Source organism: Symphalangus syndactylus, chromosome 5, assembly GCF_028878055.3.
Source record: "Symphalangus syndactylus isolate Jambi chromosome 5, NHGRI_mSymSyn1-v2.1_pri, whole genome shotgun sequence".
Classification (NCBI taxonomy): domain Eukaryota; kingdom Metazoa; phylum Chordata; class Mammalia; order Primates; family Hylobatidae; genus Symphalangus; species Symphalangus syndactylus.
The window spans coordinates 147478990-147505659 of NC_072427.2; the positions used below are offsets into that span (position 1 = coordinate 147478990).

The window sequence follows — 26670 nt, forward strand, 5'->3', positions numbered from 1 at the left end:
ACTGCAAATGCTGTTAATTCATTCCTTTTTATGGCTGCATAATATTCCATTGTATATATATATGCCACAGTTTATCTACTCGTTGATTGATGGACATTTGGGTTGGTTCCATGATTTTGCAATTGTGAATTGTGCTGTTATAAACATGCATGTGCAAGTATCTTTTTCGAATAATGACTTCTTTTCCTCTGGGTAGATATGCAGTAGTGGGATTGCTGGATCAAATGCTAGTTCTACAAGAAATCTCCACATTGTTTTCCATAGCAGCTGTACTAATTTACATTCCCACCAGCAGTGTAGAAGTGTTCCCTGTTCACCACATCCATGCCAATGTCTGTTTTTGATTTTTTGATTATGGCCATTCTTGCAGGAGTGAGGTAATATCTCATTGTGGTTTTGATTTACATTTCCCTGATGATTAGTGATGTTGAGCATTTTTTCATGTGTTTGTTGGTCACTTGTATATCTTCTTTTGAGAATTGTCTGTTTATGTCAGATTCCTGAGTAGCTGGGATTACAGGCATGCATCACCATGCCTGGCTAAGTTTTGGATTTTTAGTAGAGATGGGGTTTTGCCATGTCGGCCATGTTTCACCTTGTTGGTCAGTTTGGTCTTGAACTTCTGGTCTCAAGTGATCCACCCAACTTGACCTCCTTGACCTCCCAAAGTGCTGGGATTACAGACATGAGCCACCACCAAATGTATCACATTTATTGACTTGCATATGTTCAACCATCCCTGCATCCCTGGTATGAAACCCACTTGATCATGGTGGATTATCTTTTTGATATGTTGTTGGATTTGGTTAGCTGGTATTTTGTTAAGGATTTTAGCATCTATATTCATCAAGGGTATTGGTCTGTAGTTTTCTTTTTTGATTATGTCCTTTCCTGATTTTTGTATTAGGGTGATGCTGGCTTCATAGAATGAATTAGGGAAGGTTCCTTCTTTCTCTATTTGTAGAACAGTGTCAAAAGAATTGGTACCAATTCTTCTTTGAATGTCTGGTAGAATTCTGCTGTGAATCCATCTGGTCCTGGACTTTTTTTGTTGCTAATTTTTAAAATACCATTTCAATCTCACTGCTTGTTATTGGTTTGTTTAGGGTATCTAATTCTTCCTGATTTAAGCTAGGAGGGTTGCATTTTTCCAGGAGTTTATCCATCTCTTCTAGGTTTTCGGTGTTCATAGTAGCCTTGAATGATGTTTTGTATTTCAGTGATGTCAGTTGTAATATCTCCTGTTTTGTTTCTTAGTGAGGTTATTTGGATTTTCTCTCTTCTTTTCTTGGTTAATCTTGCCAATGGTCTATCGATTTTATATTTTCAAAGAACCAGCTTTTTGTTTCATTTATCTTTTGTATTTTTTTATTTCAATTTCATTTAGTTCTGCTCTAATCTCGATTATTTCCTTTCCTGCGCTAGGTTTGGGATTCGTTTGTTTTTCTTTTCTCTAGTTCCTTGAGGTCCGACCTCAAAGTGTCAGTTTGCACTCTTTCAGTATTTTTGATGTTGGCATTTAGGGCTGTGAACTATCCTCTTAGCACATCCTTTGTTGTTTCCCAGAGGTTTTGATAGGTTGTGTCATTATTGTTGTTGAATTTGAAGAATTTTTAAATTTCCATCTTGATTTCATTTTTGACCCAATGGTCATTCAGGAGCAGGTTATTTAATTTCTATGTATTTGCATGGTTTTGAAGGTTCCTTTTGAAGTTGATTTCCAGTTTTATTCCACTGTGGTCTGAGAGAGTGCTTGATACACTTTCAATTTTCTTAAATTTACTGAGGTTCATTTTATGGCCTATTATATGGTCTATCTTGGAAAAAGTTTCATGTGCTGTTGAGTACAATGTGTATTCTCCAGTTGTTGGATGAAATGTTCTACACGTATCTGTTAAGCCTATTTGTTTCAAGGTCTAGTTTAAGTCCATTGTTTCAACTGTCTCTCAGACCACAGTGCAATCAAACTAGAACTCAGGATTAAGAAACTCAGTCAAAACCGCTCAACTACATGGAAACTGAACAACCTGCTCCTGAATGACTATTGGGTACATAATGAAATGAAGGCAGAAATAAAGATGTTCTTTGAAACCAACGAGAACAAAGACACAACATACCAGAATCTCTGGGACACGTTCAAAGCAGTGTGTAGAGGGAAATTTATAGCACTAAATGCCCACAAGAGAAAGCAGGAAAGATCCAAAATTGACACCCTAACATCACAATTAAAAGAACTAGAAAAGCAAGAGCAAACACATTCAAAAGCTAGCAGAAGGCTAGAAATAACTAAAATCAGAGCAGAACTGAAGGAAACAGGGACACAAAAAACCCTTCAAAAAATTAATGAATCCAGGAGCTGGTTTTTTGAAAAGATCAACAAAATTGATGGACCGCTAGCAAGACTAATAAAGAAGAAAAGAGAGAAGAATCAAATAGATCCAATAAAAAACGAAAAAGGGGATATCACCACCGATCCCACAGAAATACAATCTACCATCAGAGAATACTACAGACACCTCTATGCAAATAAACTAGAAAATCTAGAAGAAATGGATAAATTCCTCGACAAATACACCCTCCCAAGACTAAACCAGGAAGAAGTTGAATCTCTGAATAGACCAATAACAGGTTCTGAAATTGTGGCAATAATCAATAGCTTACCAACCAAAAAGAGTCCAGGACCTGATGGATTCACAGCTGAATTCTACCAGAGGTACAAGGAGGAACTGGTACCATTCCTTCTGAAACTATTCCAATCGATAAAAAAAGAGGGAATCCTCCCTAACACATTTTACGAAGCCAGCATCGTCCTGATACCAAAACCTGGCAGAGACATAACCAAAAAAGAGAATTTCAGACCAATATCCTTGATGAACATTGATGCAAAAATCCTCAATAAAATACTGGCAAACCGAATCCAGCAGCACATCAAAAAGCTTATCCACCATGATCAAGTGGGCTTCATCCCTGGGATGCAAGGCTGGTTCAACATACGCAAATCAATAAATGTAATCCAGCATATAAACAGAACCAAAGACAAAATCCACATGATTATCTCAATAGATGCAGAAAAGGCCTTTGACAAAATTCAACAACCCTTCATGCTAAAAACTCTCAATAAATTAGGTATTGATGGGACGTATCTCAAAATAATAAGAGCTATCTACAACAAACCCACAGCCAATATCATACTGAATGGGCAAAAACTGGAAGCATTCCCTCTGAAAACTGGCACAAGACAGGGATGCCCTCTCTCACCGCTCCTATTCAACATAGTGCTGGAAGTTCTGGCCAGAGCAATCAGGCAGGAGAAGGAAATAAAGGGTATTCAATTAGGAAAAGAGGAAGTCAAATTGTCCCTGTTTGCAGATGACATGATTGTATATCTAGAAAACCCCATTGTCTCAGCCCAAAATCTCCTTAAGCTGATTAGCAACTTCAGCAAAGTCTCAGGATACAAAATTAATGTACAAAAATCACAAGCATTCTTGTACACCAATAACAGACAAACAGAGAGCCAAATCATGAGTGAACTCCCATTCACAATTGCTTCAAAGAGAATAAAATACCTAGGAATCCAACTTACAAGGGATGTGAAGGACCTCTTCAAGGAGAACTACAAACCACTGCTCAATGAAATAAAAGAGGATACAAACAAATGGAAGAACATTCCATGCTCATGGGTTGGAAGAATCAATATCGTGAAAATGGCCATACTGCCCAAGGTAATTTATAGATTCAATGCCATCCCCATCAAGCTACCAATGACTTTCTTCACAGAATTGGAAAAAACTACTTTCAAGTTCATATGGAACCAAAAAAGAGCCCGCATCGTCAAGTCAATCCTAAGCCAAAAGAACAAAGCTGGAGGCATCACGCTACCTGACTTTAAACTATACTACAAGGCTACAGTAACCAAAACAGCATGGTACTGGTACCACAACAGAGACATAGATCAATGGAACAGAACAGAGCCCTCAGAAATGATGCCGCATAGCTACAACTATCTGATCTTTGACAAACCTGACAAAAACAAGAAATGGGGAAAGGATTCCCTATTTAATAAATGGTGCTGGGAAAACTGGCTAGCCATATGTAGAAAGCTGCAACTGGATCCCTTCCTTACACCTTATACAAAAATTAATTCAAGATGGATTAAAGACTTATATGTTAGACCTAAAACCATTAAAATCCTACAAGAAAACTTAGGCAATACCATTCAGGACATAGGCGTGGGCAAGGACTTCATGTCTAAAACACCAAAAGCAATGGCAACAAAAGCCAAAATCGACAAATGGGATCTCATTAAACTAAAGAGCTTCTGCACAGCAAAAGAAACTATCATCAGAGTGAACAGGCAACCTACACAATGGGAGAAAATTTTTGCAACCTACTCATCTGACAAAGGGCTAATATGCAGAATCTACAATGAACTCAAACAAATTTACAAGAAAAAAACAAACAACCCCATCAAAAAGTGGGCAGAGGATATGAACAGACACTTCTCAAAAGAAGACATTTATGCAGCCAAAAAACACATGAAGAAATGCTCCTCATCACTGGCCATCAGAGAAATGCAAATCAAAACCACAGTGAGATACCATCTCACACCAGTTAGAATGGCCATCATTAAAAAATCAGGAAACAACAGGTGCTGGAGAGGATGTGGAGAAATAGGAACACTTTTACACTGTTGGTGGGACTGTAAACTAGTTCAACCATTGTGGAAGTCAGTGTGGCGATTCCTCAGGGATCTAGAACTAGAAATACCATTTGACCAGCCATCCCATTACTGGGTATATACCCAAAGGACTATAAATCATGCTGCTATAAAGACACATGCACACGTATGTTTATTGTGGCACTATTCACAATAGCAAAGAGTTGGAACCAACCCAAATGTCCAACAACAATAGACTGGATTAAGAAAATGTGGCACATATACACCATGTAATACTATGCAGCCATAAAAAATGATGAGTTCGTGTCCTTTGTAGGGACATGGATGAAACTGGAAAACATCATTCTCAGTAAACTATCGCAAGGACAAAAAACCAAACACCGCATGTTCTCACTCATAGGTGGGAATTGAACAAGGAGAACTCATGGACACAGGAAGGGGAACATCAGGCTCCGGGGACTGTTGTGGGGTGGGGGGAGGGGGGAGGGACAGCATTAGGAGATACACCTAATGCTAAATGACGAGTTAATGGGTGCAGGAAATCAACATGGCACATGGATACATATGTAACAAACCTGCACATTGTGCACATGTACCCTAAAACCCTAAAGTATAATAAAAAAAAAAAATCCATTGTTTCTTTGTTGACTTTCTGTCTTGATGACCTGTCTAATGCTGTCAGTGGAGTGTTGAAGCCCCCAACTATTATTGTGTTGCTGTCTATCTCATTTCTTAGGTCTATTAGTAATTGTTTTATAAATTTGGGAGCTCCAGTGTTAGAAGCACATATGTTTAGGATTGTGAAATTTTCCTTTTGGACGAAGCCTTTTACCCATTATATAATGTCCCTCCTTGTCTCTTTTAACTGCTGTTGCTTTTAAGTTTGTTTTGTCTGATATAAGAATAGCTACCCCTGTTTCCTTTTGGCGTCCATTTGTATAAAATGCCTTTTCCCACCCCTTTACTTTAAATTTATACGAGTCCTTACATGCTAGATGAATCTCCTGAAGGCAGCAGATAGTTGTTTGGTGAGTTCTTGTCCATTCTGTGGTTCTGTATCTTTTAAGTGGAGCATTTAGGCCATTTACATTCAATGTTAGTATTGAAATATGAGGTACTGTTGCATTCATCATGCTGTTTGTTGCCTGTGTACTTTGTTTTTTTTTGTTTGTTTTTTGTTTTTGCTTGTTAACTTGTATTTTTGTTTTATAGGTCCTGTGTGATTTATGCCTTTAAGAGGCTCTGTTTCGATGTGTTTCCAGGATTTGTTTCAAGATTTAGAGCTCCTTTTAGCAGTTCTTGTAGTGGTGGCTTGGTAATGGTGAATTCTCTCAGCATTTGTTTATCTGAAAAAGACTGTATCTTTCCTTCATATATGATGCTTAGTTTCACTGGATACAAAATTCTTGGCTGATAACTGTTTCGTTTGAGAAGGCTGAAGATAGGGCCGCAATCCCTTCTAGCTTGTAGGGTTTCCGCTGAGAAATCTGCTGTTAATCTGATAGGTTTTCCTTTATAGGTTACCTGGTGCTTCTGTCTCAGAGCTCTTAAGATTCTTTCCTTCATTTTAACTTTGGATAATGTAATGACAATGTGCCTAGGCAAAGGTCTTTTTGCAATGAATTTACCAGATGTTCTTTGTGCTTCTTGTATTTGGATGTCTAGGTCTCTAGCAAGGCCAGGGAAATTTTCCTTGATTATTCCCCCAAATATGTTTTCCAAGCTTTTAGAATTCTCTTCTTCCTCAGGGACACCAATTATTCTTGGGTTAGGTCATTTAACATAATCCCAGACTTCTTGGAGGCTTTGTTCATATTTTCTTATTCTTTTTTCTTTGTCTTTGTTGGATTGGGTTAATTTGAAGACTTTGTCTTCTAGCTCTGAATTTCTTTCTTCTACTTGTTCAATTCTATTGCTGAGACTTCCCAGAGCATTTCGCATTTCTAAAAATGTGTCCAAAATTTTCTGAATTTTAAAATTTTTTTTAAACTGTCTATTTCCTTGAATATTTCTCCTTTCACTTCTTGTATCACATTTTGGATTTCCTTGCATTGGGCTTTGCCTTTCTTGGGTCCCTCCCTGATTAGCTTAATAACAAACCTCCTGTATTCTTTTTCAGGTAAATCAGGGATTTCTTCTTGGTTTGGATCCATTGCTGGTGAACTAGTGTGATTTTTTAAATGGTGTTGAAGAGCCTTCTTTTGTTATATTACCAGGGTTGTTTTTCTAGTTCCTTCTCATTTGGGTAGGCTCTATCAGAGGGAAGGTCTGGGGCTGAAGGCTGTTGTTCAGATTCTTTTGTCTCAGGGGATGCTCCCTTGATGTACTACTCTCCTCCTTTTCCTATGGATGTGGCTTCCTGTGGGCTGAACTGCAGTGATTGTTGTCTCTCTTCTGGGTCTAGCCACCCAGAGAGTCTACCTAGCTCCAGGTTGGTACTGGGGGTTATCTGCACAGAGTCTTGTGATGTGAACTATCTATGGAGCTATGGATACCAGTGCCTGTTCTGACTGAGGTGGCACAGGGGTGCAATGAACTCTGTGAGGGTCCTTAGCTTTGGTGGTTTAATGCTCTATTTTTGTGCTGGTTGGTCTCCTGCCAGGAGGTGGCGCTTTCCAGATAGCATCAGCTGTGGTAGTATAGGGGAAAAACTGGCAGTGGATGGGGCTGTAGAACTGCCAAGATTATATGTGCTTTGTCTTCTGCTACCAGGGTGAGTAGGAAAGAACCATCATGTGGGGGCGGACCTAGGTGTGTCTGAGCTCAGACTCTCCTTGGGCAGGTCTTGCTGCCACTGCTGTGGGGGATGGGGGTGAGAGTCCCAGATCATTGGAGTTGTGTACCTAGGAGGATTATGGCTGCCTCTGCTGAGTCATGCAGGTTACCAGGGAAGTGGGGGAAAGCTGGCAGTCACAGGCCTCACCCAGCTCCCATGCAAACCAAAGGGCCCATCTCTTTCCCACAGTGCCCCTGCTAACAGCCCCCAGTCTGTTTCCAGGCAGAGTGCAGTATGGGCTTGAAAACCTGCCCCAGGCTATTCGCCTCCCAGCTGGGAAAGAAAAAGGCTTGGTTCTTCCCTGACCTGCAAAGTCTGCACACTGGATTTGCACCCTGCCCCAGGTACTGGCAGGGAGGCTTCTCATTGGGTTCAAATTGTTACAAAGTTTTAGCTAGAGATTTCCTTCTCCCTGTGTAGTTTTACTCCCTGCTCCTCTCCCGTTAGATCCCTGTGGTGCCAGGCAGGAATGGCTGGCTTGGGGACCCAGCGAGTGCCCAGGGCCTTTCTGCTGCTTCCTCTACCCTTGTAGTTCACCTGGCTTTCCAAATTGATTCAGCTCCAGGTGAAGTTGGAAACTTCTCCTGCAAACAGACCTTCAGTTTCTCCAGTGGGGGTGTGTTTTCAGAAGAGGAGGGTCTCCCAGTCCCAATTCCACAGGTAAGGGACTCACAGTTTTGGGGGTGGTCTCCCAGTTCCTGCAGGAGCAGTCCGCTTTCTTCAGAGAGTCTGTGGGTCCCCTTGGGATTGCTGGTTTGTTCTTGCAGTCGATCTGGAGCTAAAATTCACAAGGAGAGCACCCACACACTGCTCTGTCTGGAGCTGCAACCTAGTCCTGCCTCCCGTCTGCCATGATCCACAGTATCCCGGTATTCTTTTACTTTGTAAAGGTCTTCAACTCAGCCTCTCTGTTAATCCCTCAGCCTCCACCATCTTGAAACCTCCAAAACTGTACTTTTTATGTTTAGGAACTATTTACCAACATTTCAATATAATTATGTTGTTTTGAGTATGTGCTAATAATTGTAATCATAACTAAACCTAGAAAAAAAATTTGTCATATGGAATTAAAAAAGTAAAGCAAAAATTTTAAATGAAGTAAAAAAAATAGCAAAGTTAGCTTGTACTTTCCTAGTCTTGAAATTAGCCATTTCTCAAAGGAACTCTGATTCATTTTGTGGAGAATGGCATTTAGAAACCAAGATACAAACACTAAGTGAGATACTTGATTTTGGGATGTCATTGCTGGTTGTCTAAGCAGTCAGAGCTACTTAACATACACACACGCATACATACAATCTATCTCTATGCCTCTATCTATCTATCAAAAACCAGAATTCATGTTGATATCTCCAAAATCCAATCCAGTATCACAGAATTCATTCTAACTTCTCTCATTCCATATTTGTAACTCTCTTCTTCCATAGTGAGAAATATCTCCCAGTGTATTTATTCAATCCCAGAATACACAGAAGCCTTAATCAAAGGATCAAATTGAACCTCACTAGTAGAAAAACAAACATCCTTTGTCCCTGATATAGTGACTATGAAGGATTTAAAAATGCCTAACCTGAATCTTCTGGATTTAGTATGATTATAATGTTTATTAGTGCATAATCAAAATAACATAATCATAATAAAATCTTTGTAAATAATTGTTAAATAAAAAATGTAATTTTTTTTTGAAAAGCCTCTCTAACTTAAGTAGATTGGGCTTGGTAGTTGTGGTGGGAGAAGTTATTTACATATTCTTAAAGTATATTTCCACAAATTACTTATGTACAAAAGGAAAAACAGTATATTGACACAATGAAGAAAATGGATACCACTTAGCCAAATAATCAAAACAACAGATGGTCTAGGATTTACTTTTGCTAAAGGGGACATCACTGAAAAAATTAGCAAAATCTGATAAAGATCCATGGATTAAATACATGATTTAGCACTCATGCTAATCTCTTGATTTTATAAATTTCTCCTGATTTTGATATTTGCACTATGGTTATAAAAGAAAATGTCCTTATTTTTAGAAAAACACAAGGAAACAAGAAAATACTTGTCTATTTTAATAAATTATTTGGGATAAAATGGACATCATGTTGTCAACTTTTGGGTTGAGAGAAGAAAATGGGTGTGAGAGAATCATTTCAGATGTATGTAAGTGCCATTACTGAAACATAACTGAAAACATATAAATGTGCATTCTTTTCCCAATCCTTTTATATAAGGCAAAAATGAATGATTCCTTTTTGATTGGTTTAACCATCTGTAGTTCTGCCTCCTTATTCTTGAATAATCTTATATATAAAGCATTATCTAAGATAACTAGTTTCAGATTCTTTAGAGTCAGAGCTTAAAGACATTTTTCAAGCAATCTCTGTGTAGGATCTGTCTAGATTTTTAGAATTTTTTGACATTTTTAAATTTTCTTATTCACATTTAATCTAATTACTTTTTAGTGACACATTTTCCTGAAATACTCGATCTTTATAGAAACAACTCTTAATTTAATTCATATTTGATCTATTAGTGAAATTTTATTTATTTAACTATGCACAAGACAATTCCTAAAGGGTACATGATCTAGAATATCTCAACTTGTGTTGGTTTCTATAGATAAATACATTTGAAAGGAGGTCCAATGAGATATTATTAATTATAGCATTTAAAATATTAAATTGTAATAACATTCCAGGCCAGGCGTGGTGGCTCATGCCTGTAATCCCAGCACTTTGGGAGGCCAAGGTGAGCAGATCACGAGTTCAGAAGTTCAAGACCAGCCTGACCAACATGGTGAAACCCCGTCTCTACTAAAAATACAAAAATTAGCTGGGCGTGGTGGTGCACGCCTGTAATCCCAGCTACTTGGGAGGCTGAGGCAGGAGAATCGCTTGAACCTGGTGGCTGAGGATTCAGTGAGCCAAGATCGTGTCACTGTACTCTAGCCTGGGGGACAGAGTGAGACTCTTTCTCAAAAAAAAAAAAAAAGTTCCAAAAATAAGAGTAAGGTGCCATGATATGTGGGTCTCTTCATCACCTCCCACCAAGTGTTAGTATCAATGAACAGCATCAGTTGTTCAATATGAGGGAAAACCTGTTTATGAACTACAATGACTGGGATACATGGCACTAACTGATTTAGAAACAGTCATAACTGATTCTCATTAGTCTACTCAAAAATATGTATAAGGTATTTTTCTAAGTGCTTGGAATATATCAGAGAACAAAACCCCCACACATCATGGAGCCTATTTTTAGATGTGGGATGTGGAGAAGGGGAGAGACGTACCCCCAGGCAAAAATAGACCAAATCAATCAATAAATTATATGATATGTTAGAAAGTAAAAATTCCACAAACAAAAAGAAAAGTGAATACAGTAATGGAGTTATAAGGATGGGGGAAATGTTTTTTAAAATAATTATGGAAAAGACTAGCTGAGAAGCTGAGTTAAGATTTGAAGGGGATGAGGGCATTAGCCAGGTGGCTATTTGGGGGAACAATATTCAAGGAAAAGGGAACAGCCAGTGCAAAGGCCCTGAATCAGGACTAGAATTGGGGTGCATGAGAACAGCAAGATGGCCAGTGTGGGTGGAAATTAATGAGTAGGGAAATAGAGAAGATTCAGAGAGGTAAGGAGGGTGGTGGTAGTGGTGGGGTGAGCTGGTTACTTCCCTATAGACTGGCCATTTTAAGTAACTTAGCTTTTATTCTTAATGAGATAGGGACCCTTTGAAGGGTTTTGAATTAACCAGTAACATGATCTGACATAAAATTTAAAAAGTTTACCCTAGTTATCTTGATGAGAATAGATACTTAGGAAAGGCAAAGGTAGTTAGGAGGCTGGAGCAGGATTCCAGGTAGGGGATGATGGTGACCCTGATCAGGATGATGTTAATGGATGTAGATGTATTTTGGAAGTGGTGTAAATGGGATTTCCTGAAGAATTGGATATGGAACATGGAAGTAAGAGAGGGATCAAGGGTGACCCCAAGAATTTTGCTCTGAACACTGAAAATTGGTGGTGTTGCCATCAACATCCTTTTCATGTATGTGACAGTGAAAACCTAGGATCTATATTGGTAACACATGGATTTTCCCCATTTATATCTTGTAATGTCTAATTATACTTAGATTAACAAAGTTGTTCCCAGAGATTTTACTGCCTGTTTCAGGTTGCCTTTTTAATTTTCTTTATGGAATGGAGAAAGGATTAAAGCTGGGCTCCAATCTGAATTAGAATCAGTTCCCAGAAATACCCCATTCAGACTTACATAGCCATCCATCTTGGCATATTTCTTGAATCATTGCTCATACTGGCTCTCTAACAATTTTTCTCCTAGCATCTAAGTCACATTCTTGATTTGGTGGTCAAAATGATAGATGTCATTTATCCTGTTCATAAAAACCATCACAGAATAATAAGCCACTTTTCTTCAATAGCAAATGTCTTTTCAACCTACCCGCCACATTTTTCCTTTTTATCAACTGACTTTTGTCATTACTGTTGGGCACTCATTTTTCTGCCTACTTGTATGTTGAATTTATTGGTAAGACATGAAATGTATGAATGATTCTTCTCTTTTCTTATCCATTCTCTGAAGATTTTTACTTTCTTTTTTCAGTGCCTCCCCGTAATGCCAGACACCTGAGGATTAACTTTTTCAGAATAATCTCAAATTCATGTTGAACTCTAAAACACTTTTGTACCCAAAAACTTGTGTACCAATATTTGTAACCACATTGAAGATCCCTCTGATCTTCTCTAGCCTAGTTGCTTGGCAGAAAATCTGGAAGTCATCTACACCACTCCATTAGTGCCTGCATCCATTAACCAAGTTTATTTACTTCTTTATTCTATTATCTATTAACTGTCTTCTCCTAATGTGCCCTTGTGTTAATTCAAGCCCTTATAATTTCTTTCTTGAATTACTCCTCTACCACATACTGCAAAAAATTACTGATTTATAAGCTGTTCCTAGTTACTTCAACATTTAGGAATTGCAGAAGTCATGTTTAGGGGCTCTTTTGTTTGGGAGAACTCTTCAATTACCCTCCATTATGCCAGGTGTTAAAACAGCCAAAACTAGGAGGAAAAGCTCTGCAAAATAAAGCAAAATGATTATTTTTATTGGTGTCAAGGTTACTATATATTAAATAATGACAGATTATTACATTTTTATTTGTAGGGCCCGTGGTAAAGACGTAATAACAAAGAGAGACCTCTGCTTTGAGTAGAAGCAAGTCCCAGAAACATGAGAAGGTTGGGGCTAAAAAGGGAGTTGTTGGTTGTCCACTAAAGAACCTCTATAACAGGGCAGTGTTAATGGTCACAGGGCAAGGATTATCTGATATTCACTTTGAAGTTTTCTGTTTTGTCTTGCTTTCCTAATGAATTCTTTAAATCTTCATGAAAGGTTATTAGCAGCAATATTAGGAAGAAAAATGTATAAAAGAACAGAGGTGATCCTAGAGAAGGGAGAAGGGATACTTTGAGAAGTGATCAAATCATGTAAATATCCACGGGAGACTTTTGGAGATTCTAGGCACAAGGACTGAGTTCTCTGCAGGATCACAGGATAAGGACTCAAATTACAGATAATTTACTATTAAACTGAAGACTTTTGTTGTTGTTGTTTTGGTTTGTTGTTGTGTTATTGTTGGTGGTGGGTTTTTTTTTTCTTTTTGAGACAGGATCTTGCTCTGTCACTCAGGTTGGAGTGCAGTGGCGCAATTATGATTCACTGCAACCTTGAACTCCTGGGTTCAAGCAATCTTCCCACCTCAGCTGCCTAAATAGCTAGGACTACAGGCACACGGCACCACATCTGGCTAATTTTTCTATATTTTGTAGAGATGGGGTCTCACTGTATTGGCCAGGCTGATCTCAAACTTCTGGCCTCAGCAATCCTCCTGCCTTGGCCTCCCAAAATGCTGGGATTACAGTGAGCCACTGTGCCCAGCTAAACTAAAGATTAACTTTAGATATCAGGAGATTTCATAACCACTTGGAATACACACTTTGCTTTTCATTTTATTTTTTATTCTCCTTCTGGTTATCTTTCTGTGTTTCAAATGTAACCATATTCCCCTGATAAATTACACATAGGGAGCCACATGCTATTTTAAAAAGTTATTTCTTCACTTTTAATATAAAATAAAATATATAGTACAGGTCAGTCAGAAATAAGTAAAGTATAATTCAATTTTTATCATTTCAGACCTTTTAATATATACATAGATATGTGTAAAAATATAAATATGTGTAGGTATTTGTAAAACGTAATTATATATTTTAATGTTCTGCAACCTTCCTTTCTAACTTATAAAATAATACTGATTTTCTATATCAGCACCTAGAGTAACATTAGCATCTTTAATAGTTGCATAATAGTCTGATGAATCGATGTCCTAAATTTTATTGAAAATTTTATCCTCTTATTGGATACACATTTATTTCAAAATTTTCACTACTATAAATAACTCTGCATATGTATCTTGTTCACTCGCTTCCTTAGGATCGATGCCTATTAATAAATTCTTAAATATTTTTGACTTAAGGATTTAATAATAATCACATGGGGAAAATCTATGCTTTGTACATTTTGTACTCAATTTTTATTGTGGATGTAAAAGGCTGAGGTTTTCAGCAAGTAACTGGATGTACTGTTTCTGGGTTTTGCAAGCAGCTGCTTTTAAAAAAGGGAAGCACATTACGCTCTTCCTTTAAAAATCCGTTTATGAAAACACTCATCTCTATGCTCATAAGCTTTAAAGAAACTTAACAAGGATGACTATAAATCTCACATACCACTTTTAGAATTTAATAGAAAGTATAAATTTGGTTGTTATCTGACTTATTACTCCTTTTTTTTCCATAGAGAATAGGAGAAAAGATTCTATACTATAAATAAGTGGTAACATTCTTCCGTCTGGAGCATTGACAATAAAGAAATGATACAAATATTTCTGAAGCCCACCACGTTATCTTTGCCCATTAGTACTGGCACTTTTACTATGGATTTAAGTTTTGCTTAGAGTTTACTTTTTTTTTTTCATTTTTCTAACTTCTTCAGCCTAAATGAAAGTTTCTGGTCTCTGGGATTGTGTTCTTCATGATGAAAGTTCATTGTGCAATTTGCTTTTCTTTGCCTTAAAGTTTTCTGGGATCTTACTGTAAAGAATTTTCTAATCCTGACATAGAATATGTTTAAATGGAAAGGAAAATGGGCATGGAGTCAAAGTGTCACTGTTTCAATCCTTGTTCTTCTACATAATACAATGCTGAGTAAAGCATTTAACTTATTTAAGCCTCAGTTTTCTTATCTGCAAGATGCAGAAATTATTAATGATTTTACAAAGTGCCTGGCAAGATGAAAGGAGGCCATGTGCGTGAAAATGCACAGCGCATCCCCTGGGTCCTCTGCCGTTGTTAGTAGACAGGATTGGCTTGACTTCTGCAAAGGCCTTAGTTTTCTTTATTTTGTTCTTTTATGTGTTAGAATTTGGTATTTGTGCTTCTTTGCTCCTGAAGCTATATTTTCCTTTTTCATGTTTAATATCTTATTATTATTATTTTGACTGAGTCTCACTCTGTCGCCCAGGCTGGAGTGCAGTGGCGTGATCTCAGCTCACTGCAACCTCTGCCTCCTGGGTTTGAGCGGTTCTCCTGCCTCAGCCTCCAGAGTAGCTGAGTTTTACAGGCATGGGCCATCACACTCGGCTAATTTTGGTATTTTTAGTAGAGACGGAGTTTCACCATGTTGGCCAGGCTGGTCTCAAACTCCTGACCTCAGGTGATCCGCCTGCCTTGGCCTCCCAAAGTGCTGGAATTTTAGGCGTGAGCCACCGCGCCCAGCCCTAATATCTGATTTTTAAAGTGACTTCTTAATTTTTAAAGGTCTAATTTTTTACAACTTTGATATATACTTTCTAGACTTTATGATTTTGAAGAAGTAAAAAGACTTCTGCAATGCCCGTTTTCTCTCCTGAATATTCTTTCACGTTGGCCATTATTGAAATTACAAACTTACGGTGGCAATCCTGCTTTCTTATACAAGCATAGCACCAGTATTTTGATGAACCAAGAGGTGTGCCATTTTGTCCTACATTTTTGCCTGATCACTACAACTGGGCTCCACTCCTGCCTCATATCCTGCTTCTATTTTTAACACTAAAGGAAACATTCTCATGTCCTAAGCAGTCTCTGTAATCTGATCAGTCTCTGCTTTCCCCCAACTTCAGTCATTCTAATTTCGTCACTATTTACTGGACCTACTTTTTAAATAGTCTTTTATATCCTGCTTTTTTGTTCTTTTAACTTTAAATTCTTGGATTTAAAGTGCATTGAAAATTGAACTTCTTATTGTGTACCACTTGGACCATGAAATAATTCAGTTACTAAAGCCAAAAAAAAAACCAAAACAAAACAACCACCAAAAAACCCACCATGGTTTAGAAGACACTTTTCGAAATGCAGTGAAACCACCAGTTGAGAGGGTCTCTGAGGGCAATTTATAATGTAATACTATCCCCTGCTTAAATACCTACAGGTTTTTTTTTCTGTATCACTTATTTGCTTATATAAGTATTTAAAATAGGATTATCTTACATTATTGAACTGGAATTTGTTTTGAACCTTCAATTAGAGTACCAAGAGCAGAGCTAATAAGTTCTTTTTTATATATATTCATAATATCATTCTTTGTGTAAATCTCATAACATCATTTGTAATTGTCTAGTCTCCAAGTAAGATAGTAAATTATTTGAGGGCAGGGATCATGCTTATTTTATTCCTTGCACTTATCACAGTTTCTAGCATGCGTTAACTAAGCTACATTAACTAAGTTAAAGAATGAATGAACTAATGGATCCTTTAAATAAAAATTTTCTTCATGGTACACCCAGATATTATTTTAGAGCAAGACTCAAATGAGGGGATGTGTATAAAATACCTTTTGAACAAAATATTCTAAAACTAAAGCAGATTCTTTTATTCATTTATTCCATAAATGAGCTTTCATTCAGTGCTTAATATTATGTGCCAGGGTTAATATTATGTGGCATATGGAATGGTTGGTAGTTTTATCCTTTGAGTTATTTTATAAATTTAAATTTTCTTTTTGATAACTTCATTCTAGGTTTCACACTCTAGATGTCTATTGGTATTTTATATCCCTTGCATTTCTCCTTAGGAATCTTCATGACAGAGTCCTATCTTCCTCTATATTTCATTTCTAAATTCCTGACTTTTTAAAACTGTGCTTTCCTTTGCCCTCCCTATGAGTTTCACAAGCTTTTAACAACTTATTTGGTAAAGAAATCTCTGTTAGATTATTAATATATATTAATGGGTTCATATGTTATTATTCTGTGATATAATATTTGTGTTATCTCAGAAACAGCTCATTAGGTTTTACCCCAATAATATTTTCTAATTCAGATATCATTTTCCCTAGGCAGAGTTGCTTTCTGAGCATATATATTTTACTCTTGTGTATGAAAAGGTAAAATCCAATGCATATTTTAAAACTAGTTTCATCCAGATGGTTAAATTTTAGAAATACCTTCTCATGCAGAGGTGAGGTTTTCAATACCTAAAAGTAATTGTCTAAACTGTTGAAAATGTATTTTTTTCTTTTTAAATTTTTATTTGCTTTTATTGCTGGAGTTAGAACATGAAATACAATTTTGTGTGTTTATCTTTTACCTGTAACTTTACTAAACTGAATTATTATTTATAATAGCTTTTTAAAATTATACTTTAAGTTGTGGGATACATGTGCAGAATGTGCAGGTTTGTTGCATAGGTATACACGTGCCATGGTGGTTTGCTGCACCCATCAACCCGTCATCTACATTAGTATTTCTCCTAATGCTATCCCTCCCCTAACTCCCCACCCCCTGACAGGCCCCCGTGTGTGATATTTCCCTCCCTGTGTCCATGTGTTCTCATTGTTAAACTCCCATTATGAGTGAGAACATAAGATGTTTCGTTTTCTGTTCCTGTGATAGTTTGCTCAGAATGGTGGTTCCCAGCTTCATCCATGTCCCTGCAAAGGACATGAACTCATCCTTTTTTATGGCTGCATGGTATTCCATGGTGTATATGTGCCACATTTTCTTTATCCAGTCTATCATTGATGGGCATTTGGGTTGGTTCCAAGCCTTTGCTATTCTGAACTGTGCTGCAGTAAACATACATGTGTATGTGTCTTTATAGTAGAATGGTTTAGAATCCTTTGGGTATATACCCAGTAATGGGATTGCTGGGTCAAATGGCATTTCTGGTTGTAGGTCACACTGTCTTCCACAATGGCTGAACTAATTTACACTCCTACCAACAGTGTAAAAGCATTCCTATTTCTCCACATCCTCTCCAGCATCTGTTGTTTCCTGACTTTTTAATGATCGCCGCCTAACTGGCATGAGATAGTATCTCATTGTGGTTTTGGTTTGCATTTCTCTAATGACCTCTGATGATGAGCTTTTTTTCATGTTTGTTGGCCACATAAATGTCTTCTTTTGAGAAGTGTCTGTTCATATCCTTCACCCACTTTTTTTTTTGAGATGGAGTCTCGCTCTGTCGCCCAGGCTGGAGTGCAGTGGCGCAATCTTGGCTCACTGCAAGCTCCGCCTCCCGGGTTCATGCCATTCTCCTGCCTCAGCCTCTCCGAGCAGCTGGGACTACAGGCACTCGCCACCACGCCCGGCTAATTTTTTTTGTATTTTTAGTAGAGGCGGGGTTTCACCGTGGTCTCGATCTCCTGACCTCGTGATCCACCCGCCTCGGCCTCCCAAAGTGCTGGGATTACAAGCGCCTTCACTCACTTTTTAATGGGGTTGTTTGTTTTTTTTTTCTTGTAAATCTGTTTAAGTTCCTTGTAGACTCTGGATATTAGCCCTTTGTCAGATGGATAGGTTGCAAAAAATTTCTCCCATTCTGTAGGTTGCCTGTTCATTCTGATGATAGTTTCTTTTGCTGTGCAGAAGCTCTTCAGTTTCATTAGATCCCATTTGTCTATTTTGGCTTTTGTTGCTATTGCTTTTACTGTTTTAGTCATGAAGTCCTTGCCCATTCCTATGTCCTGAATGATACTGCCTAGGTTTCCATGGTTTCAGGTATAACATTTAAGTCTTTAATCCATCTTGAGTTAATTTTTGTATAAGGTGTAAGGAATTGGTCCAGTTTCAGTTTTCTGCATATGGCTAGCTAGTTATCCCAACACCATTTATTAATTAGGGAATCCTTTCCCCATTGCTTGTTTTTGTCAGGTTTGTCAAAGATCAGATGGTTGTAGATGTGTGGCATTATTTCAGAGGACTCTGTTCTGTTTCATTTGTCTATATATCTGTTTTGGTAACAATACTATGCTGTTTTGGTTACTGAAGTCTTGCAGTATAGTTTGAAGTCAGGTAGTATGATGCCTCCAGCTTTGTTCTTTTTGGTTAGGACTGTCTTGGCTATACGGGCTCTTTTTTGGTTCCATATGAAATTTAAAGTAGTTTTTTCTAATTCTGTGAAGAAAGTCAGTGGTAGCTTGATGGGGATAGCATTGAATCTATAAATTAGTTTGGGCAGTATGGCCATTTTCACTATATTGATTCTTCCTATCCGTGAGCATGAAATATTTTTCTACTTATTTGTGTCCTCTTTTATTTCCTTGAGCAGTAGTTCATAGTTATCCTTGAAGAGGTCCTTCACATCCCTTGTAAGTTGGATTCCTAGGTATTTTATTCTCTTTGTAGTAATTGTGAATGGGAGTTCACACTCACGATTTGGCAGTCTGTTTATCTGTTATTGGTGTGTAGGAATGCTTGTGATTTTTGCACGTTGATTTTGTATTCTGAGACTTTGCTGAAGTTGCTTATCAGCTTAAGGAGATTTTGGGCTGAAACGATGGGGTTTTCTCAATATACAATCATGTCATCTGCAAACAGAGACAATTTGACTTCCTGTTTTCCTAATTGAATACCATTTATTTCTTTCTCTTGCCTAATTGTCCTGGCCAGAACTTCCAATACTATGTTGAATAGGAGTGGTGAAAGAGGGCATCCTTGTCTTATGCCAGTTTTCAAAGGGAATGCTTTCCACTTTTGCTCATTCAGTATGATATTGGCTATGGGTTTGTCATAAATAGCTCTTATTATTTTGAGATCTGTTCCTTCAATACCTAGTATATTGAGAGTTTTTAGCATGAAAGGGTGTTAACTTATATTGAAGCCCTTTCCTGCATCTATTGAGATAATCATGTGGTTTTTGTCATTGGTTCTGTTTATGTGATAGATTACGTTTATTTATTTGTGTATGTCTTATCCTGGGCTTTTTTTGGTTGGTAGGCTATTCATTACTGCCTCAATTTCAGAACTTGTTTTTGATCTATTCAGGGATTCAACTTCTTTCTGGTTTAGTTTTGGAAGGGTGTATTGTCCAGGAATTTATCTATTTTTTCTAGGTTTTCTAGTTTATTTGCATAGAGGTGTTTATAGTATTCTCTAATGATAGTTTGTATTTCTGTGGGATCAGTGGTGTATCCCCTTTATCATTTTTTATTGCATCTGTTTGATTCTTCTCTCTTTTCTTCTTTATTAGTCAGGTTAGTGGTCTATTTTATTAATCTTTTCAAAAAACCAGCTCCTAGATTGATTTAATTTTTTGAAAGGTTTTTTGTGTCTCTAGCTCCTTCAGTTCTGCTCTGATGTTAGTTGTTTCTTGTGTTGTGTTCTGCTAGCTTTTGAATTTGTTTGCTCTTGCTTCTCTAGTTCTTTTAATTGTGATGTTAGGTCATTGATTTTAGATTTTTCCTGCTTTCTCCTGGTGGCATTTAGTTCTATAAATTTCCCTCTAAACACTGCTTTAGCTGTGTCCTAGAGTTTCTGGTATGTGTCATTGGTTTCAAAGAACTTATTTATATCTGCTTTAATTTTGTTATTTACCCAGTAGTCATTCAGGAGCAGGTTGTTCAGTTTCCATGTAGTTGTGCAGTTTTGAGTGAGTTTCTTAATCCTGAGTTCTAATTTAATTGCACTGTCATCTGACAGACTGTTAGTTATGATTTCTGTTCTTTTGCATTTGCTGAGGAGTGTTCTACTTCCAAGTATGTGGTCAATTTTAGAATAAGTGTGGTGTGGTGCTGAGAATAATGTATCTTCTATTTATTTGGGGTAGGGAGTTCTGTAGATGTGTATTAGGTTTTCTTGTTCTAAAGCTGAGTCCAGGTCCTGAATATTCTTGTTAATTTTCTGTCTTGTTGTTCTGTCTAATATTGACAGTGGGGTGTTAAAGTCTTTCACTATTTTTTTTTTTTCTTTTCAGCCCCACTTTGAGTTTGCTTCCGCGGGAAGTCTTTCACTATTATTGTGTGGAAGTCTAAGTCTCCTTGTAGGTCTCTAAGAACTTGGTTTATGAATTTGGGTGCTCCTGTATTGGGTGCATATATATTTAGGATAGTTAGCTCTTCCTGTTGAATTGATCCCTTTACCATTATGTAATGGCCTTCTTTGTCTCTTTTGACCTTTGTTGGTTTAAAGTCTGTTTTATCAGAGACTAGGATTGCAACTCCGGTTTTTTTTTTTTTTTTTTTTCTTTCCATATGCTCAGTAAATATTCCTCCATCCCTTTATTTTGAGCCTTTGTGTGTCTTTGCATGTGAGATGGGTCTCCTGAATACAGCATACTAATGGGTCTTGACTCTTTATGCAATTTGCCAGTCTGTGTCTTTTAATTGGGGCTATTAGCCCATTTGTATTTAAGGTTAATGTTGTTATGTGTGAATTTGATCCTGTCATTATGATGCTAGCTGGTTATTTTGCCTGTTAGTTGATGCAGTTTCTTCACAGTGTCGATGGTCTTTACAATTTGGTATATTTTTGCCATGACTGGTACCCATTTTTTTTTCTATGTTTAGTGCATCCTTCAGGAGCTCTCATAAAGCAGGCCTGGTGGTGACAAAATCCCTCAGCATTTGCTTGTCTGGAAAGGATTTTATTTCTCCTTCACTTATGAAGCTTAGTTCAGCTGGATATGAAATTCTGGGTTAAAAGTTATTTAAGAATGTTGTATATTGGTCCCCACTCTCTTCTGGCTTGTAGGGTTTCTGCAGAGAGATCCGCTGTTAGTCTGATGGGCTTCCCTTTGTGGGTAAGCCAACATTTCTCTCTGACTGCCCTTTTTTCCCTTCATTTCAACCTTGGTGGATCTGACAATTATGTGTCTTGGGGTTGCTCTTCTCAAAGAGTGTCTTTGTGGTGTTCTCTATATTTCCTGAATTTGAATGTTGACCTGTCCTTCTAGGTTGTGGAACTTCTCCTGGATAATATCCTGAAGACTGTTTTTTAACTTGGTTCCATTCTTCCTGTCACTTTTAGTACACCAATCAAACGTAGGTTTGGTCTTTTCACATAGTCCCATATTTCTTGAAGGCTTTGTTTGTTTCTTTTTATTCTTTTTTCTCTAATCTTGTCTTCTTGCTTTATTTCATTAAATTGATCTTTAATCTCTGCTGTGCTTTTTTTCTGCTTGATCAATTTAGCTACTGATCCTTATGTATGCTTCATGAAGTTCTCATGCTGTGTTTTCAACTCCGTCAGGTCATTTATGTTCTTCTGTAAACTGGTTATTCTAGTTAGCAATTCCTCTAACCTTTTTTCAAGGTTTTTAGCTTCCTTACATTGATATAGAACATGCTCCTTTAGCTCGGAGGAGTTTGTTATTACTCACCTTCTGAATCCTACTTTTGTCAATTCATCAAACTCATACTTCATCCAGTTTTGTTTCCTTGCTGGCAAGGAGTTGTAATTCTTTGGAGGAGAAGAGGAGTTCTGGTTTTTGGAATTTTTAGCCATTTTGTGCTGGTTTTTCCTCACCTTCATGGATTTATCGACCTTTGGTCTTTGATGTTGGTGACCTTTGGATGGGGTTTCTATGTGGATGTCTTTTTTGTTGATGTGGGTGCTATTCCTTTCTGTTTGTTCACTTTCCTTGTAACAGTCAGGCCCCTCTGCTGCAGGTCTGCTGGAGTTTGCTGGAGTTTCCTGGAGTTCCACTCCAGACCCTGTTTGCCTGGGTATCACCAGTGGAGGCTGCAGAACAGCAAAGATTGCTGCCTGTTACTTCCTCTGGAAGCTTTGTCCCAGAAGGGCACCTGCCAGACGCCAGCCAGAGCTCTCCTGTATGAGGTGTCAACAGACACCTAGGTGGTGTCTCTTAGGAGGCACGGGGTCAGGTACCCATTTGAGGAGGCAGTCTGTCCCTTAGCAGAGCTCGAGCACTATGCTGGGAGATCCACTCCTTTCTTCAGAATCATCAGGCAGGAATGTTTAAGTCTGCTGAAGCTGTTCTCTCCGCCACCCTTTCCCCCAGGTGCTCTGTCCCAGGGAGATGGGAGTTTTACCTATAAGCCCTTACTGGGGCTGCTGCCTTTCTTTCAGAGACTCCCTGCTCAGAGAGGAGAAATCTAGAGAGGCAGTCTGACTACAGCAGCTTTGCTGAGCTGCAGTGGGCTCTGCCCAGTTCAAACTTTCCTGTGGCTTTGTTTACACTGTGAGGGGAAAATGGCCTATTTGAGCCTCAGTAGTAGTGGATGCCCCTTCCGCTACCAAGCTTGAGCATCCCAGGTTGACTTCAGACCGCTGTGCTGGCAGCAAGAATTTTCAGCCTGTGGATCTTAGCTTCCTGGTCTCCATGGGGGTGGGATCTGCTGAGGTAGACCACTTGTCTCTTTGACTTCAGCCCCCTTTCCAGGGGAGTGAATGTTCCTGTCTCGCTGGCATTCCAGGTGCCACTGGGGTATGAAAAAAAAAAAAACAACTCCTGCAGCTTGCTCAGTGTCTGCCCAAATGGCTGCCCAGTTTTGTGCTTGAAACCTAGGGCCCTGTTGGCATAGGCACTTGAGGGAATCTCCTGGTCTGTGGGTTGCAACATGGGAAAAGCATAGTGTCTGGGCTGGAGAGCACCATTCCTCACAGTCCAGTCCCTCATGGCTTCCCTTGGCTAGGGGAGGGAGTTCTCTGACCCCTTGTGCTTCCTGGGTGAGGCAACAACCCACCCTGCTACAACCCACCCTCTGTAGGCTGCACCCACTGTCTAACCAGTCCCAATGAGATGAGCCAGGTACCTCAGTTGGAAATGCAGAAATCACCCACATCTGCATTGATCTCACTGGGAGCTGCCAACCAGAGCTGTTCCTATTTGACCATCTTGCCAGCAACCCTTGAAAATGGGTTGGCCAGGGGTGGTGGCTCACGCCTGTAATCCCAGCACTTTGGCAGGTCGGGGTGGGTGGACCACTTGAGGTCAGGAGTTCGAGACCAGCCTGGCCAACATGGCGAAACCCCATCTTTACTAAAAATACAAAAATTAGCCAGATGTGGTGGCTCATGCCTGTAGTTCCAGCTACTTGGGAAGCTGAGGCAGGAGAACGCTTGACCTTGGAGGCGGAAGTTGCAGTGAGCTGAGATCATGCCACTGCACTCCAGCCTGGGTGACAGAGCAAGACTCCATCTGAAAAATAAATAAATAAATAAAATAAATAAAAGAAAAGAAAAAAGAAATAAAGTAAGTTATAGGAAATACTTTGGTAACACGTGACTAGAAAGTAGAAGTCATGTTTGGTTTATCAACTTTTGAAAAGAGATGAAATAAAGAAAAATGCAAATAAAAAATCTGTTGAACCATTTTTATAAAGATAAAAGTAAACAGTCATATATTCTAAACTATAAGGTTTCCTACATTCTGAGGACTAAGATTTAGTGCTTTGGGGAGTTAATGATAATATAAGCCTCAAATACAATTGGAGATTTAAAAGGTGTTTTCTTTTTTTCTTTCTTTTTAAAAGTAAAAGAGTTTATTTGGCTCACAATTCTCATGGTGGCCAGAAACCTTGAGCATCTGCATCTGATGAGAGCCTCAAGCTACTTCCGCGCATAGGGGAAGGCTAAGGAGAGCAGTGTGAAGAGATCACATGGTGAGAGAGGAAGAAAACAGGCGGGCAGGTTCCAGCCTCTTTTTTTTTAAATTTTTACTTTTTGTGGGTACATAGTAGGTGTATATATTTATGGGGTGCATGAGATATTTTGATACAGCCATACATGCATAATAATCATAACAAGATGTATGGAATATCCATCACCTCAAGCGTTTATCGTTTCTTTTTTTTTTTACTTTTTATATGGACTTTTTTACTTAGTAATATGCACTTAAAGTTTCTCTATGTTTTCCATAACTTGATAGCACATTTCTTTTAAGGGCTGATAAAATTCCAATGATTGAATATATCCAAGTCCCTTTATTCATTCCCCTACTACTAAAATTCCATTAATTGAATGTACCCGTGTTCATTTATACATTCACCTAGGACATTTTGGATGTCTCTAAATTTTGACAATGATGACTAGAGCTGCTATAAACATCCATGTGCAGGTTTTGCATAGACTTAAATTTTCTTTTTTTCTTTCTTTTTTAATACTTTAAGTTCTAGGGTACATGTGCACAATGTGCAGGTTTGTTACATAGGTATACATGTGCCGTATTTGTTTGCTGCATCCATCAACTCATCATTTACATTAGGTATTTCTCCTAATGCTATCCCTCCCCCAGCCCCCCAACAGCCGACAGGCCCTGGTGTGTGATGTTTCCTGCCCTGTGTCCAAGTGATCTCATTGTTCAACTCCCACCTATGAGTGAGAACATGTGGTGGTTGGTTTTCTGTCCTTGTGATGTTTGCTGAGAATGATGGTTTCCAGCTTCATCCATGTCCCTGCAAAGGACGTGAACCCATCCTTTTTTACAGCTGCATAGTATTCCACGGTGTATATGTGCCACATTTTCTTAATCCAGTCTATCATTGATGAACATTTGGGTTGGTTCCAAGTCTTTGCTATTGTGAATAGTGCTGCAGTAAACATACATGTGCATGTGTCTTTGTAGTATCATGATTTATAATCCTTTGGGTATATACCCAGTAATGGGATCACTGGGTCAAATGGTATTTGTAGTCTAGATCCTTGAGGAATTGCCACACTGTCTTCCATAATGGTTGAACTAATTTACACTCTCACCAAAAGTGTAAAAGTGTTCCTATTTCTCCACATCCTGTCCAGCACCTGTTGTTTCCTGACTTTTTACTGATTGTCATTCTAACTGGCATAAGATGGTATCTCATCGTGGTTTTGATTTGCATTTCTTTGATGATGAGTGATGATGAGCATTTTTTCATATGTCTGTTGGCTGCATAAATGTCTTCTTTTGAGAAGTGTCTGTTCATATCCTTTGCCCACTTTTTGATGGGGTTGTTTTTTTCTTGTAAATTTGTTTAAGTTTCTTGTAGATTGTGGATATTAGCCCTTTGTCAGATGGGTAGATTGAAAGATTTTCTCTCATTCTGTACATTGCCCGTTCACTCTGATGATAGTTTCTTTTGCTGTGCAGAAGCTCTTTAGTTTAATTAGATTCCATTTGTCAATTTTGGCTTTTGTTGCCATTGCTTTTGGTGTTTTAGTCATGAAGTCCTTGCCCATGCCTATGTACTGAATGGTATTGCCTAGGTTTTCTTCTAGGGTTTTTATGATTTTAGGTCTTACATTTAAGTCTTTAATCCATCTTGAGTTAATTTTTTTGTATGGTGTAAGGAAAGGATCCAGTTTCAGCTTTCTATATATGGCTAGCCAGTTTTCCCAGCATCACTTATTAAATAGGTAATCCTTTCCCCATTCCTTGTTTTTGTCAGGTTTGTCAAGGATCTGATGGTTGTAGATATGTGGTGTTATTTCTGAGGCCTCTGTTCTGTTCCATTGGTCTATATATCTGTTTTGGTACCAGTACAATGCTCTTTTCGTTACTGTAGCCTTGTAGCGTAGTTTGAAGTCAAGTAGCATGATGCCTCCAGCTTTGTTCTTTTTGCTTAGGGTTGTCTTGGCTGTGCTGGCTTTTTTTTTGTCCATACGAACTTCAAAGTAGTTTTTTTTTTTTAATTTTGTGAAGAAAGTCAGTGGTAGCTTGATGGGGATAGCATTGAATCTATAAATTACCTTGGGCAGTATGGCCATTTTCACGATATTGATTTTTCCTATCCATGAGCATGGAATGTTCTTCCATTTGTTTTTGTCCTCTTTTATTTCATTGAGCAGTGGTTTGTAGTTCTCCTTGAAGAGGTCCTTCACATCCCTTGTAAGTTGGATTCCTAGGTGTGTTTTATTCTCTTTGTAGTAATTGAGAG

At 38.3% G+C, this 26670-nt stretch overlaps 1 protein-coding gene across 4 annotated transcripts in view; it reads left to right on the forward strand.

The window, feature by feature from the left end:
- The window catches only part of CD163 (CD163 molecule), a 134938-nt gene that overhangs the window by 32889 nt on the left and 75379 nt on the right, over positions 1 to 26670 (forward strand). The window contains exon 2 of one of the 4 annotated variants that reach the window (XM_055280790.2): positions 24292 to 24420. The exons of 2 other annotated variants lie outside the window; for them this stretch is intronic. Coding sequence is in view for 1 of the 2 variants with exons in the window: in XM_063639691.1 (XP_063495761.1) it covers positions 7370 to 7394 (25 nt within the window). In the remaining variant the exon portion in view is untranslated. Of the gene's footprint in view, positions 1 to 7302; positions 7395 to 24291; positions 24421 to 26670 lie in introns of those variants that run through there. One more of the 4 variants, XM_063639691.1, reaches the window with a different exon arrangement.